Source organism: Ctenocephalides felis, unplaced genomic scaffold (genome assembly GCF_003426905.1).
Source record: "Ctenocephalides felis isolate EL2017-DRISC unplaced genomic scaffold, ASM342690v1 CF-g0.4_SCAFFOLD_01886, whole genome shotgun sequence".
Lineage (NCBI taxonomy): Eukaryota > Metazoa > Arthropoda > Insecta > Siphonaptera > Pulicidae > Ctenocephalides > Ctenocephalides felis.
The window spans coordinates 163,441,800-163,459,578 of NW_020538040.1; the positions used below are offsets into that span (position 1 = coordinate 163,441,800).

The window sequence follows — 17,779 nt, forward strand, 5'->3', positions numbered from 1 at the left end:
TAAGGTCAATTTTAGCACCATATTTTGGCTTACCGTTGAGTTCTGGAACACCTTTTTTATATATCTTTGATAATGTTTGATAATGACATAAATGCCTTATAAATGTTCATATTTTTATTAAAATATAAGGAACATTATTGTGGTGCCACATAATGGCCAAGACTACTTATATATTTGATAAAATATATTTTAAGTGAATAAAAAAATATATTATATATATATTAGGGTGGTCCTTAATATGGACATTTTCGAATTTTCTTGCTCCCAAGGGCTCAAATGGTTCCAAATTGATAAAAAACAGTTCTCTCAAAGTTTTAGCTCTTAATATTGTTTTTTAGATGGTGCGTAATTCAATCAAAGTTTTGTATGGAAATAGCATGAAAAAATTTTCATGCTGGGTCATGAGTATGGATCCCGCTCTGGACAATCTGACATCGTGCATCGGCGATGTCTAGTTTCACTTGAAAATATAGTTCTAAATATGTTACCATAGTTCATTTTGAGCCCTGCGGAGTGAAATGGCAATGGGAAATCTATCACACTATTCTTGAATCGAGTTGGAGTTTGACTCACAGACCTATTCTTCATATCGTAAATCAAAAAATGTATTAACTACAAAAGTTCAATGTTAATCAAATGCAAATCTACGATCTCGCTTTTTGACCTCACCGGTTGCAATTTTGTCATAATATTTGGAAACTGCACTGATAATTAACCGAAATAAAAATGACATTGTGCGTTTTGCGGATTATGTGTATATTTATTCCTCAAGGTTAATCGAAAGTAGTCTCTCTCTTGCGACCTGCAACTTGACCTAGACAGACCTGAAGCTCGCACATCGGACCTCCGCATACCGGTTCCGTACTCTGAAATAACGTTTATTATTCCGCACGGATAAATGTCATGAAGAAAGTGTCTTTGTGAAACGTTTTGACATTTTGTACGGCTTGTTAGAGATTATAGAGATTCTATTTCTTATTATAAAAAAAACTATTGGTCACCATCGTGCCTTAAGGCAAATTGCTAGAACTTCCCGTACCGAAAACTAAGTTATTAAAAAACTTTGCTAAACTTTGAAAAAAGTAGATTTTTGAATTAGAAATTTGTTTTTTTTTTTATATTTTGTTTTTTTTTAAATATATGAACAATTTTTTAAGCAACCATGCTGCATTTTACAAAAATTTCACCAGTTGTTCATTTCGTCAATACAAGTAAAATGTTCTTTGAATTATTTAAATCGGACGCTCCATTATCTCAAAAACTGAAATACCATTTTTGGCACTTTTTGCCCCGTATTTTTGAAACGAGTAGACCTGCCTTTGCCAAAAACTAATCAGCACGTTTCCTTATCAGCAGCAATCAAATGTTTTTTTAATTATTCAAATCAGTTGATTCGTGTTCGCGAAATCGTCGACGAAAATTTGTATCCGCACGCACTCACACACACATACGCATATACATACACAAAATCCATGTTTTCTAAGATATATATCAAAATGTTCAGAAACCTCTGAAACGTAAAGATATATTAAAATTTTCATCTTCGATATTTTTGCGATTACTATAACTTACCGTACGGGAAGTTGAAAAATGTTCTGATAAATAGTAATGTAATTCTGTAAGTGATTAAGGGTGTATTCTGGTCTAAAGGCATAAATTTTATGCGATTTTTGAATAGCCGTAGAACAAGGCAAACATTTTTCTTTTTTTAATTTTATTTACAAGTTACTAATTAATGTTTTGTGAATTTAATATTCAGAAGTAGAAATTAAAAATAGTCGTAAAATATTATTTCTAAAAGGTCATGAAGTGGGGGTCTCCAAAAATTGGCACGTGGCAATACCCCTGGTTTTTGTCTTCTAAATAATCCGATAAGAAAATGGAAAAAGGTTATTAATGTAGAATGATGTCATATTAATTTGAACTACGGACAAGTTGAAAACAATTTTTTACAAAATAGCGACTGTCTGAACACAAAAATTAACTTTTTTTTTGATATTCTCGAATTTATTAAAATCGGAATTTGAGAAGTTTGCTAAGAAGTCTATAAAGAAGACTCTGTAAAAATTTCAAATAAATTGGTTCAGTAGAAGTTGAGAAATCGTGGGTATGGTATCGAAAAAGGATGTTTCGAGAAAAACGCAATTAAAATTTTGCTGGGCAAGGAAAAAGAGGAAGATTATCATCGTCAAACAGCTATATCTTCGTAAATAAATTAAATTTTGAAAATTCCTGTTGTACACTTATTTTTAAAGTTAAGCTCTGAAGATATGAAAAAAAACTTTTTTTAATTCTTGACTCTTTCAGATCATTAAATGATTTACGATTATCAGCTAACGATTTCCTTAAGGCAAAATGCCATTTACAACTAGTTGTCCCTTATGTTTGTTTAATATGTGGTGATATGTAATAATTAACTTTATAAATCAATTTAATTAACCAAAGCAAACATTTAATTAATCTTTTTTTTCTTACAGGTATTTTTGCTTATTTGAACTACTTGACGCCTAGATCAAGAAAGGAAGTCTTGGAATTGCTAGTTACTGGGCTTAAAAGATTAGAATACAGAGGATATGATTCTGCCGGTTAGTACCCATTTTTATTTTGTTATTATTTTATTTAATTATATTTATCTAATTATTGTTTATTCGAATCGACAAAAATATGCATGTTTCCGCTTATCTTAAAATCATAATTCTGGACTTGACTTATTACTAAAATTTCTGAGAAAATGTAATAGATTAAAAATTCATTGTTTGATATGATATCTTTAAAAAAAACAAATGTGCGATTTTTATCAAATACCGTAAGCTGTTAAAATGTACAATTATTTATGCTAATTTTTTAGGTGTTGCTGTCGATTCACCCGACAATAAAGATATCACAATTATCAAGAAAAGTGGCAAGGTTCAGGCATTACAGGATGAAATTTTGAGCAGTGAGTTGTAATTTTTTTTATATAGACTTTAATTTTGAAACATATAGATTGTTTCAATATACATATCAATTACAGAATTTTTTAAATATGTTTTGAGTGAACTTGAAAACTCAATATAAGTAGGACAAACAGTAGAGATGCCTGTTTTTGGTTATAAATCAAAATAAAAATATTAGCCTTTGGAATATTTGTTTAGAAATGAGATTAGAACTAAAGGATTTGATCAGTTACTTGTATTTTGTCTATATATTAGTGCGATAATTGTTCTTTGTTCAAGAAGTATGTTTTTGTCAATATATGTTTGTGATTCTCTAATTTAAATGAATAATATCGTTAGAAGGCATGACAAAAATTGAATATAGCACGAACAATATACAAAAAAGAACGATTTATATTGACTATTACTACTACTATTACACTTACACTTACTACTATTTACACTACAGTAGGATAATATAGGGTAAACTTTACTAATAGAGGAAAAAACAAGAATAATAGGAGCTCTGTCAGAGAGGGTAGCAGGTTTTGCGAGCAGAGTTAATCTCTAACTCCACTCAGGGTAGATTGTGCTATTTCTCAACGCAGTGCCACGTTTCAAATTCGAAATGAGTAATAAAATAACTTACTATTAGACACTGTCTGCGTTATCATTAGATATATTGTTATTCACAGATATGATTTGTAGACCGCTTTATAATACTTGTTAAGTTAATTGAAATGTTTATTATAGGAACAAAAGAATTGGACTTCGAGTCCGCCACCGATTGCCATGTCGGTATCGCACATACACGTTGGGCCACTCATGGTGTTCCCAGCGAAGTCAACTCTCATCCACAACGTTCGGATGCTGGACATTCCTTCGTCGTTGTACACAATGGCATCGTCACAAATTATAAGGAGGTTTGAATCTGATCAATTATTTAGTATTTCATAATCACTAATATGTAAGTTTCATCCTTCGTAAAATGAAGACGTTCTCCCAATTTATGCTGATGATCAACCTTCAAATTTGGAAGAATTTGGAAAATTAAATGTCCTTGATTCATCATATTGATTTGCTTTTGAATTTGTAACGATGCTTCTTTTCACAAAAAAAGAGTGCGCGTAAGGTTCGCACGCGATTGTAGTAAAACTTTTTTGATATCTCAGGATGGCATTTCAATTGTAAATATATACATCATATAACAATTTTGAATAATGTTTATTAGTAATACGGTAACCGGTAACACTTGTGATGCACACATTTATTAGTGTCAACCATTATACTCATTTATATAATAATAAATTATAAATTATATATTTATAATAGCATTAAAAATATTTATAATATTTGAAAACAATAATGTAATTAAAGTCATACTTCAAATATGAAATGATCGGTTTGTCATTGTAATTAGCATTTAGGACTTGGACCTTCATTAGAGAAATGAAGTAATTAATAAATTTTAAAATTTTCGTTCGCACAGTGGATTATGTGAAACAACGCCTAAAGAAATATTGTTTTCACAATTTCTCTCATCATATAATAATTGTGTTTGAAGAACTTTATGTAATTAAAATTAACATACATTTATTGACTGGTTGTATTTTATTTTACTTTTTTGCTGGCGATATAATCCCATTTTTTGAGCAAGTGTAGTATCTGTCTTGCCTATAAAAATATTTTCCACTTTAGTAATAACCTCAAGGGTATATATAATAACCTCGAAAACCTCGAATAATACACGGCAAAGGTTTTGCATTTGTTTTACTATTTGCACTATGATTATTTATGGGGGACGGGATAAAATATTCTTCCGACCCAGACATTTTTAATAACTCAAGATTTGTACTACTATTTAACCTTAAAATGTAATGACATGAAACACTGAAAAATGAACAATATGCTTCACGCTTTCGGTGACGTACGCACGTATAAAGTCACGCATACAAATCCAAAGACCAATCACAATCGACCCGTATAGAAATGATATATTCGAGAGCGAATGACGAATCATTGGCACTCGACTCGGCCGTAACGCACTTCCGTTGCATTTGTACGGATTTACACCTTAGTCGCGCTTCACCAGGAAGTTTTACTTCAAAAAGTGAATATTGAGTTTAAGTTTTATGATTTTGTTCATGCTATCTACATCACTGGGCGTTGTCATAAAAATTGACATCTGATTGTAAATTGGTATACAGGATTAAACAGGATTATTATTCTTTTTATTTTTCGACGAATTCTGTATTGAATTTGATGTAAATAAATATGTTGTACCTATTGCAACTAATATTTAATTTATTTGTTGTAATTATTTTCAATTATTCACTTTTTTGCTTTGGTTGGATATATTTTTACCTACCAAGGATCTGTTACCTAGAGTTCACGATCTTCAATGGGTTTTGATATTGCAATTTGAATTATTTTCATTGATTCTTTTATTTCAGGTCAAACAATTCCTGGAAGAGAAAGGATATTGCTTCGAGTCCGATACTGATACCGAAGTAATCGCTAAACTTGTGGATCACATCTTCAAGGAACATCCAACCTACTCTTTCAGAGAATTAGTTGAACAAGTTATTATGCAGTTGGTAAGCTCGTATAATAATAAAATCATTTGACAAATGGATTAGTAGATAGGGAGCAATTTGTATATTTTATATTCTGACTAATTTTATATCCTTTTTAGGAAGGTGCCTTCGCTTTGTGCTTTAAATCAAAACATTTCCCTGGTGAATGCGTGGCTACCAGGAGAGGTTCACCATTGTTGGTCGGTATCAAAACGAAAACTCGTTTAGCTACCGATCATGTTCCCATTCTATACGGAAAAGGTAAAGTCTATAAAATAAATTATCATTTATCAAATTAATTATATCAATTTATTTTTTTGAATATCTGAAATAAATTATTATGCTTCGATTATTGATAAATGTAAAAAATTTATATGCAGAAAATGAAAGTATTAATTTGGTATGTTTATTAGTCGCGCTCTGATGAATGCGAACAATATCATGATTATTATTCACTTTTAATTTTATATTGATTTGAATTGAGATCATATTTTTTATTGCATTTATTATAATTATTCACTTTTACTTGGATTGTTTAAACTATTATTAATTTATATAAGTTTTATTTATTTTCAATGTTATCATTTTTGTATTTCATGCTTTTATATGAAAATGTTTTGCAAAAGGACTTGGAAATACTTTATACTTATATCACTAATCAATCTGTTAAGTTTAATAACATGGTTCTTGACTTTTATCACATGTTTCTTCAATCACAATTTTATTGGTGGGTATGTTTATTTTTATACGGAACAACTGTAATTTATCTCTTTGTTTTTTTTTTGTAAGTATTCTAATAATTAAGGAATGATTTTTGCACTTTCTTTTAAGTATTGCTTACTTTCAAATTTTTGGTTTTACTATAAAATCCGGTACTTTGCATGTTTCGTACTTTTAAACGGAATTTTTCTCCTTGAAGGTTCTGTGCATGACCAGTTTTATTACCAATTTTTAAATCCTTGCTTCCTGATTCCAAATAGAGAATATTTACTTCAAATTATGTCATGGAAAGTATAATTTGCGTTTAGCACTCAATTTTTCATACTTATCATTTGATTATATAATTTTATAGTTTGAATTATCTCATTATTTCAAAATTATGAAATTGATTTATATTTTTAATTTTATTCTACTTTAGTTTAATTATATATTTTTAATCATAAATTTGATACATATTTTATATATTATTATCTTTCTTTTGTTTATTATTTGTTCAAATCTCATAAAAATATTCATTAGGTTTCAATTTCCTACGAGATTTTTTCATTAATTCGAAAATTATGTACTATTCTGCTCAAGTAAATTTATGGTGCACTATGTCCATATTATATATGATTATACCATGTTATATAATTTTTTAACAATTGATATTAGAAAAAATCTCGTACAAGCAACGGCTATTCGATGCATTTGCTATTGATCTGGAATATTATCATTTCATGTTTTGATTATATCTTATCTCATATTACAAGACCGAAGAGGAATTTTGCTAACCTGGCCATTCATGCGTTTTGTTGATTTTTTTCTTTCATGACGCCTGATTTGAATTGACCTCTATAAACCCGTTCTTGCAACAGATGACCAGCAAATGAGAAAAGGTATTGATACTATTCCATTTTCCTTTATTGATTTTCCTACATATCCATAAGATTTTTTTTTGAAAAACTCATCATATTTCCTAGATATCTTTCACTATACTAATATACACCAATATTATGTTTGTGATTTAAAAAAAAAAAAACTTTGTGCGATTCTTTTTTTTCAATAATTTTATTAATTGTTATACTGGTTTCAAGTTCATTATCTGGAATGCTGAAGAAACTAAAATTAGAAGTTATATTCTTCACCTAAATTAAATATTTCTATAAGGTTATCGTCACACAATAATTCGTAGTGATTTTAATTTACAGCTAATATAATTTTACTATCCTAAAAAGATAACTAAATGAAGATAAAATCTATCCTAAAAGGATAACAAAATATAATTGTTACTAGATAATGAATTTCAAACCAATTCTGTTTGCACGTGCTTAATTATTTTATTTTTATCAACGTATGTATGTAAATTTCACTTTCTATTCTCTGTATTTCTTAACATTAAGGGGCCAATCTCGGATAAAATAAAAATGTTATGGTAATGCTATGTTAGGGGGTCTATCATCGTATGAGTTTGTAGCATAGATAAATAAGTATAAGTATAAAGCTGTGTATTCGCTGTGCGATTGGGCGTTTTGCACATAAAACCTAACTTCATGTATGTGCTATCGGAAGGATATCAGAAAGTTGCACTTATGATAAAATTGTTAATTGACGTTTGTGCGTTTTGTAGGTTAGGTTTTATGTGTAACACATGATCGCATAGCAAACACACAGCTTTTTGACAGTTCTTTACTACCAATTCATACGAAGATAGACCCGTAACATAACATCACCATAACATTTCTACTTTATCCAAGAATTGGCCCCTAAATTACCTTTTGCATGCCCGATTTTGATTCGGTGAAATCTTCGTTAAATTTTACATGTCGCCAAATCATTCCGTCTTGTCTAATCAAATGTTAAGATACAATTTATGTATTCATTTCTTTATTGTTACTAATATTTTTTTGTTTTCATGTGTTTTTTTGTTTTTTGTTCTCGAAAAATAGATGCAGACAAAAGCAGTCTCCAAGGTACAGACCGTTATAAAGATTTTTTTATATTTGCTTCAGCTGACATAATGCATATTATTTAGATTTGTATTTGTTAATAACAATTACTAATAGCAGTCAGGGGATTGATAGTGTTACGTGCTCGTAGCGTTTTGGCATCGATTTGCGATATTATCTAAAAAGACATACTACAAAATTTTTGGATCTTTTGTTGATTTTTTTACCCCTCCTTCCCTTATGCGATATTTCGTGATTTTTTTGTCAACACTCTCCCTCCCTTCCCCAATAATCTCACGTGATTATTGGATACATAATACATACCCTAAGGGTTTGTTGACGATTTGGTATTCTCGGTGCACCTATTTTATTTTGATAAATCTTGATTTTTTATGTTGGATCTTGATGATCTTGGTAGTCATAAAACTATCTATACACCTATATACCTATCATGTTTAAACGAGCGGTAATTCAAATTTTTGATACTGCCAATTGCTAAAAATTAATCTCCAAATAGTACAAATGGTGTAACCGAGAATAGGCTCATCAATGTGCTTATGAATTCAGAATGATGCAGCAATCGTGTGAACTAAAGACAAGTTAAAAAAATATTTTATCAAAAACGGCAACTGTCTGTAAATTTTTTTTTTATTTTTTAGAACATTTTTTGATATTTTCGATTTTTTTAAAAATTGTTGAAATTGGAATTTGAGGATGAGCGTAGTTCATACTGAAGAGAGGTCTATGAAGAAGACTCTATATAAATCGGTCGAGTAGAAGTTGAGAAATCGTGGGTTTCGTATCTAAACAAAAAGAGTTTCGAGAAAAACGCGATTAAAGTAACAGAGGAGGATGGTCGTGTTCAAACAGCTATACCTCCGAAAATAATTGAAATTTTGGAAATTCTCTTATAAACTTATTCTTGAATAGTCAAATTTGAAAATATATTTAAAAAAATATAAAATCGTTTTTTTTTTAATTCTAGATCTGAATTTGCCCTTAATAAATATAGAAATTAATACACTATGCGAATACAAACAGGAAAATCTATTTTTAACAATCGAAATTCACCGCATACAAACGTATATTTTTATGATTTATATGTTGCAAATATGTTTTCCGGTTTAAATTGGGATATCCGTTGCTGCAGTTTTGTTTATATATTTTATATTTAGTTTAGGAACTTTCACCAACTTTGCACTGAATAATAATGCACTTAATAAATCACTGATTTTATTACATGGTCTTCTGACTTCATCCAAATTCACGAATGAACAGTTCCAGTTGAATTTTTAGTGTGCCCTCATTCTGTTTTCTTAAAAACTACATAGCAATATTCATTGCTAATTAATAAATTTCATTTATCAATGAAAATAGTATGTCTTAGTTAGTTAATTTAGTGAAAAGATCACATCGCAAATCGTTTGCTTCGCTAACAATTTTCAGGGTTACAGGTTATCGTAGTTTCGACGCTTCTAGTCAGACAAACAGCCAGAATACTATACATTACATACCTTATATTATACACATTTAACTATAGGTAGATTGTGGACCCAAAGGAGTCAGATGAATAAATCATTCATATGTGCCAAACATCAAATCATTTCGTGCTAATACAAATACAAATTCGTGCTAATATATTTCAGATTTGTTGCCAATTAACATTAGTTAGAGCCCCGAAGATATGTGGAATATTAACTCTTAACATTATTAGTAATGGAGAATCATTGTTGGAAAATTTACAATTTGGATATAAAATCCTAGTTTTTCTGTTTTCCATTGCAGTTATAATTGAAATAATAATTAGTTGATGAATGAAAAATGCGTCCAATTCTTGTAAAATTGACCTTACTTTATATAGTACATCAGACAACACCGGAATAATTTTTTCACTTGTTTTAGTTAAAAAATTTATTAATTTTTTTTTATAAAAGGGAACTTAAGCATTTTTACGACGATTGTTTAAGAATACATTCCTAATTTTAACACTTTATCTATAGACTTAAATTATAAATTAATCAAGTTATTTATTTATTTATTATTTTTATGATCAATTTATTTATTCAATTCAATTTCAATCAATAATTAATAATTAATCAAAATATTTAAGAGATCTTTATATATTAAATTCTTAAGTATGGATATTTTTGGCTGCACTATAAAGAAAAATCAAATTGTAAAATTGTTTGAAAAATAACTATAAACGTGTATAAAATTTCAAAAGCATTATTTTTTGTAGCCGTTAAAAAATCTTACTGAACAATATGCAATATGCTAATATTTTCAACGATTATTAGTACATTATTTAATATTTATTTAATAATTTCAAAATGTTTTTTTTATCTGTACTTTATTTTTCTAACAATGATTTTTCATAGTCTTTTAAATGTGGTGAAGGTATTACCTATATAAATATGCATATATAATATTATTTTAAATGTTATGCTAAATTCATAAAATTTACGTTAAAATACTTGTGTTTAATATTTGCATTCGTATTTTTTTTTTTTTTTTGATAAATGAAAATAACGTCTGCTCTGTATTTGACTCCTTCATTTACAAATTTCACAATCATTGATCGTGTTAAAATTTTATTTATTATGAGTATTCATTTGTTTTACATTTATTGTTTTTATTATTAAATTTATGTTGCAAATGTATTCATGATATCGTATCCGAAATTCCTAAAATCTTTCACTTTATAATGTATATAAATATTTGATACGCCAAACAAAGACTGAATTTCTAGCCAAATTTTATCACGTTTTATTAATTTGTAATATATATAAAAATTTATTTTAATTTAATATATTCAGATTCATTCAGTTTGGCTGTAATACTATAAGTGCCTTGTGTATATATTGCCTTTTGTAATTTGGTTTATGAACGTATTGCAAAATATTTTTTCTGCATTTTTAGTTAGTCAAATAAATCAAATTATTGCTTCTGTTGTAGTTACATTTTTTAATGCAGGAAAATTATTTTGTCAAAATCATCGCGTTCATAAATATGAAAAATATGATATACTTACCGTTTGCACTGCATCTGAACTGAAGAAACTATATCAAAATTGAAATCTTGAAAAAAATGTGAACTTATATAACCATATATTAAACATATTTTTTAACTTGTTCTTCTTTTTGGACGTTTCAAATGTTCCTGATGTTCAGAGCAAATTAAAATTGCGGTATGGATTTAAATTACATCAGAATAAAAGAAATTCAATTCAATGCAATAAATGAACTTTATCTGATGTAATTTATCATTTAAGATCTCAATATTTATAGAACAATATTCAATTGAATTTGGGATCTTGAATCTAATTTAAATATATTATACTGTTAAGAGACATGCCAATTTTTTCGGGATTCAATAATCTATTTGAATAATTAAAATATCCAAATCGAAATAATTATAGCTTTTACCTTATATCCATCTATGTATACATCTGGAAAAGATTGGCTTTTCTCTTATGAGTTGCCTTATAAGTTATACCCCAAGATGAACGTTAAATACATTTCAAAGACATTGATTTTATCTAGAGCTTTAGATATATTGTTGTTTTTTGCCAGACAGAAAAAGTCCCAAGTGTGTCTACATCAATATTTACCTTCTTTGAAAATTCTCAAGTGGACAAACTAACGATTCTTTACTTTCTACTTCTTGAAATTGCGCTGGATATATAGATATTTTAGACTTTCTTCAGCAGAACTCAATGAAAGTAAACGTTAGAAACACAATGGTATATATTATTTAGATTACCAAAAGTGTGGATTAACCGCATGAAGATAATTCGGAATTATTAACTGTGGAAAACCATTTTGCATAATATTGATGGCGGTGGTTTCTCGGTAAATATATATTTGTTCGTGAATTCAAGTTTTTTTTACACAGTTGAACTTAATAAATTGATGCTGAATCAACTGACATTCTTATCAAATCCAACCGACTTCTACTTCTAAATTCCAACTTCTAGAACAAGTTCGACTTCAACTTTAAGTTTTTGTATTGAAGTTTTGGGAACGAGCTTTGGTATTAACGTATTATCCTCTGCATTTGCATTAGTTAATGCATTTGATTACGGCTCCAACAATAAATGATCTGACATATTGAGGATTTTATCTGTACATTGACGTCACTTCTCCCTGGCCCTCACGAATGTCAATCGGTATATCTTCCTTAAAATCAAGTTTCAATTCATGAGTTTAGTTCCAATTGTAGTTGTATTCACCCAAATCTCTCTACTTTGTCTCCTTAGTTTTCACAACCAATAGAATTTTATCCTTTATCATTTCATGTTGCCTTTCTTTGAATATTATGATGTTGTCAATCGGTATATCTTCCTTAAAATCAAGTTCCAATTTATGAGTTCAGTTTCAATTTTAGTTTGTTTTACCCCAATCTCTCTACTTTGTCCCCTTAGTTTTCACAATCGAGAGAATTTTATCCTTTAGCATTTGATGTTGTCTTTCTTTGAATATTAAGATGTTGTCAATCGGTATATCTTCTTTAAAATCAAGTTTCAATTCATGAGTTCAGTTTCAATTGTAGCTCCATTCACTCCAATCACTCTACTTTGTCTTCTTAGTTTTTACAACCAATAGAATTTTATACTTTAACATTTGATGTTGTCTTTCTTTGGGTATTATGAAGTTGTCAATCGGTATATCTTCCTTAAAATCAAGTTTCAATTCATGAGTTCAGTTCCAATTGTAGTTTTATCCACCCTAATCTCTCTACTTTGTTTCCTTAGTTTTCACAATCAATAGAATATATCCTTTATCATTTGATGTTGTCTTTCTTTGGGTATCACTTATCAGGCTAACACAACACTTCCGATGACATAACACACATAAACACGCCGCGCCTTTTATCGCCTGGTGTAATGTTATCAAGTGTGATAGTCGCATACACGATTTATATCATTATGGCAAATGGGTTTTTGTGTTCGGGTGTCGGTGGTACACAACAGAGCATAGACCTCATGGCCTAGCGCGCGGTGATGTTCCAGTTTTGCCGAGGTCCGAGAGCACATCCGAGTTTCAGCCACTCGAGGACAAGGAGGTCGAGTACTTCTTCGCATCAGATGCTTCTGCAGTCATCGAGCACACCAACCGCGTCATATACTTCGAGGTAAGAACTTTCAATGATCAGTGACGATTTCTAAAAATTGCTAAAATCAAATTTCTTCAACTTCTCATATTGTACTGGATAACTCAAATTCGCTTCGGTTGTATTTTCATGGTCAAAATTTAAATTAGTACAGTGCCATTCAAAACTTTTTTTAAATCTGATTGTTCATTTAGTGCTAAATTGAGTTCGTCCTGGTGTATTGGCTAACAACGTTGTCTAGCACAAACTAGTCCCAGGATCGATCCCAACCTCAGCCAGCTCGATATTAAGCAGTATGATATCAAATTTTCCCTTGAGCTGGAAAAATATATGCTCAAGTGAATTCTTTTGATCCAAATCCATCCAAATACTTTAATCTGTAAAACGATTTTCCTAATATTTACAGATTTTTTTATCCTAAAATCTACAAAATGCTCAAGTCTTGAACTTGAAGATAATGTCTTGAACTTCTCGTTTTGTACTGGATAACTCAAATTTTCCTCGGTCATAATTTTATGGACAAAATTAAAATAGGTACGGAACTAAAGATTATATGAAAAATACCTATTCTTGATCATTTAAAAGATCTTCAACTCTAATTGTTTATTTAGTGCTAAATTGAGTCCGCCTTGGTGTAATGGCTAAGAACATTGGCTAGCACAAACTATTTCCAGGTTTGATCCCAACCTCGGGCAGCTCGATATTAAGCAGTATGATATCAAATTTCCACTTGATGTGCAAGTATATATTCTCAACTGAAATCTTTTGATCCATCCAAATACTTTGATTTTGAAATTAGTACGGAACGAAAGATCATATGAAAAATAATGCCATTGTCAGTGCCGTTTAGAAAATGTTTAAATCTAATTGTTTATTGACTCCGTCCTGGTGTAATTACTAAGAACGTTGGCCGAGGTTGATCTCAATATTTGATCATAACCAATCATTTTACCATAAAAACCTTATATTTCTTGTATATAATTGAAAGCTTCAAATTATCTTGGAGTATATTATTTTACCCTTGCGATTGATAATTTAACATAGTTTCTCAATAAGAACTTTATTTTTCATTTAGGATGATGACGTCGCAGCCGTCAAAGAAGGAAAGCTGTCCATCCATCGTCTACGAAAATTGGTCGACGATCCCCATGCTCGTGAAATCCACACACTGAAGATGAAAATCCAGCAGATTATGAAAGGAAACTACGACTACTTCATGCAGAAGGAAATTTTTGAACAACCCGAATCCGTGGTCAACACCATGAGAGGCCGATTGAATTTTGTCAATCAAACAGTCACTTTGGGAGGAATCAAAGAATATATTCCAGAAATCAAAAGATGCCGCAGATTGATGTTGATAGGATGCGGTACCAGTTACCACAGCGCTGTAGCCACCAGACAATTGTTGGAAGAATTGACTGAATTACCGGTCATGGTTGAATTGGCTTCTGATTTTTTGGATAGAAATACCCCTGTGTTCAGGGACGATGTGTGCTTCTTCATTTCGCAATCAGGAGAGACAGCCGATACACTTATGGCTCTCAGGTGATAATATTGATATATCAAATGCTTTATTGGGTTGGTAGGAAAATAAATATGTTATCTGACGCAGTTGGAGGTAAAAATCTCTCAACCAACTGTTCAAGCGGTCCTCCAACAGTTTAATTTAATGTTATTTACTGTTTTGCCAACTAATCCAAGTGATTTTTCAGAACTTGGTATAACTTCCGAATTAAAGTTAATTAATGCCTTTCTGGCTTGAACAGGCTTCTTTCTATTATCAAGAAAAAATAAAATGGTACAAAAATGCTGTTCACTTTATTGGCAAAATTATTAGAATATCATGATTTTATATAGTATTTAATCTTTTTTTTTTTTGACCTAATTCTTAATGCAATTTCATATTTCTAGATATTGCAAGCAGCGTGGAGCTCTTATTGTTGGAATAACCAATACAGTAGGTAGTTCCATTTGTCGTGAATCCCATTGTGGTGTTCACGTAAACGCTGGACCTGAAATTGGTGTTGCTTCCACCAAAGCTTACACATCTCAGTTTATTTCTTTGGTCATGTTTGCTCTGGTTATGAGTGAAGACAGGAAATCTTTGGAAGCTAGACGCCTTGAGGTAAAAGGGGAAAAAGATTCTAAATTCATAAATCTTACAGGCATTTAATGATGTTAAATTAAATCTTACAGGCATTTAATGTGATAATGGAATATTTAATATAACAATTATTGTTAAATTTATATCACATTTGGATATATTTATGCATTCTTAAATTTATTTGCAGATAATAAAAGCTCTCGAGCACATTGATGAAAAGATTAGACAAGTTCTTAAACTTGACGATAAAGTATTGGCATTAGCTAGAGATTTATACCAACAGAAGTCTTTATTGATCATGGGACGAGGATACAATTTTGCCACATGTATGGAGGGAGCATTGGTTAGTAATAAATAACTATACCATTTTACTAAAATTTTGCTAAAAGATGTATTTCATAATTATTATGTGCTACTGTATGTTTAGTTTCGATTGGTCAGTAGCCAATGTAACATACAAGTGTACATCTAATTCAGGAATATAATTTATTAGTTATTTTTGCCATTCATAATTGAGCAATTCGAGTGTTCTCTTGCCCAGGATATGGTTTTTATATTATTTATCATTTCTGTATTTTATTATTTGTATTAATTTTACAGAAAGTGAAAGAATTGACCTACATGCATAGTGAAGGTATTATGGCCGGTGAACTCAAACATGGTCCTTTAGCTTTGGTAGATGATTCTATGCCAGTTATGATGATTATTATGCGTGATCCAGTCTACAACAAATGCATGAACGCTATGCAACAAGTTACAGCTAGAGATGGAAAGCCAATCATTATCTGTGAAGAAGGTGATGCTGAGACTATTAGCTTCTCTTCCAAAGTTTTGGAGATTCCCAAAACAGTAGACTGTTTGCAGGTATGTAGAGTAATAAATATACAATATGAAAAAAATTAAAATTCAGCATATTTGGTGAATAAAACGTAAGTGAAGTTTAAAAATTGAAAATTTTAAATAACAGTACTTTAGGATATAAATCAGTACTGATAAGAGTTTTTGCTTTTATACTAAGATGATATTTTGCATTTGAATTTGCTGTATATGCCAATCTTTAACTATAATATTTCTGAATTATCTGTTCTTCATTCTTTTTTTCTTTGTTTGAGAATACTTCTACCAATTTTTAACTTGAATTCAAAATTTTGAATCAAAATCAAAATCAAATGTACTTACACTGTTTTTATTAGTGTGTTTCCGATATAGTAACTTCATCAGATTGATAATCTTTAAGTTGTAATAGTTTGTCATTTTATCATAGTGCTTTCAATTATATTTGTGTTTCTGTATTTGTGCTATTCTAGGATATTATTTCCTCTTATCAATTTTTTTTCTTACATCCTTGTTTTATTTTGTAAATATTCTGATCACTAAAATGACTGAAATGGAGAATGATTTGCTATCTTACAGCAGCCAAGTACAATATTTAGTTTTAAATTAATACTAAATCAAACCAAAAATATACAGATTTTGCAGCCTCAAGTTTCAAAATTATATATAATATTAGTCTAATTAATTATTAATTACATGATTAATCAATATTATTTTTGCCTTTAGGGTGTCCTGACCGTGATACCCCTTCAACTGCTATCTTATCACATTGCTGTACTTCGTGGATGCAATGTGGACTGTCCTCGTAATTTGGCAAAGTCTGTAACAGTCGAATGAAGATTTAATTATTTTACTTACTTTAATTGGCTAAATTTTACTCTTATAAATATTTGTACTAGTAATTAATATTGACATGAAGTGAAAAATATTATAATTTAAAATTAAAAGTAATTAAAATATAAACGTAATAGCATGTTTTCTTACCTGAAAAATGCTTTATATAATTTATTATTCTAATATGGATAATCAAACATTGTTATGTAACGTTATGAATACAAAATATTTTTTTAAGTAGAATATCACTTCATGTCTTATCCCTTTAATTAATTTTTCCTTCAGTTGAAGGAACTTATATACATTCACATAGAATTTAAGTAGAAAACAGACTTAATACAAACGTTGTAACCAACATCTGGAATATAAGTTTAGAAAAATCGACGTGAAAACATAAATCAAGTAATTTGTCGCATGAAACGACTTTCTTTATCAATAAGTATTTTTAAACTTATGCATTTGAAATTCTAGTAATTATTTTACCTTATTGTGAGAGGATATATTTATGGACAATTTTATTATATATAAAATTTTATATTTGGCATATCAATATTTTGATTAAAAAATTGCATTTTTATATAAAATATAATGTAATGATAATATAATCCAAAAAAAAAATGTAAATTTTGTGTAAATATCACTACTGAAAATGAATTAGATGTGTAAAAATTGATATAATGATGTAAAACACGCAACTTTTAAATAAACAAATTTAAAGTGACAAATTTTTTGCTCATACTTAATAATTTTGTCTTC

General features: G+C 29.5%; 1 protein-coding gene across 5 annotated transcripts in view; it reads left to right on the forward strand.

The window, feature by feature from the left end:
• The window catches only part of LOC113376736 (glutamine--fructose-6-phosphate aminotransferase [isomerizing] 2), a 44,377-nt gene extending 27,326 nt beyond the window's left edge, over nt 1–17,051 (forward strand). The window contains exons 2-14 of one of the 5 annotated variants that reach the window (XM_026616770.1): nt 2,478–2,585; nt 2,849–2,938; nt 3,669–3,838; nt 5,369–5,512; nt 5,611–5,752; nt 7,069–7,089; nt 8,140–8,163; nt 13,112–13,272; nt 14,327–14,796; nt 15,163–15,376; nt 15,543–15,698; nt 15,956–16,219; nt 16,916–17,051. In XM_026616770.1, the coding sequence (XP_026472555.1) occupies nt 2,478–2,585; nt 2,849–2,938; nt 3,669–3,838; nt 5,369–5,512; nt 5,611–5,752; nt 7,069–7,089; nt 8,140–8,163; nt 13,112–13,272; nt 14,327–14,796; nt 15,163–15,376; nt 15,543–15,698; nt 15,956–16,219; nt 16,916–17,026 (2,075 nt within the window). In that variant the 3' untranslated portion in view covers nt 17,027–17,051. The remainder of the gene's footprint in view (nt 1–2,477; nt 2,586–2,848; nt 2,939–3,668; nt 3,839–5,368; nt 5,513–5,610; nt 5,753–7,068; nt 7,090–8,139; nt 8,164–13,111; nt 13,273–14,326; nt 14,797–15,162; nt 15,377–15,542; nt 15,699–15,955; nt 16,220–16,915) is intronic. The other 4 variants (XM_026616772.1, XM_026616775.1, XM_026616771.1 and 1 more) reach the window with 4 other exon arrangements.
• The last annotated feature ends 728 nt before the right edge of the window (nt 17,052–17,779 follow it).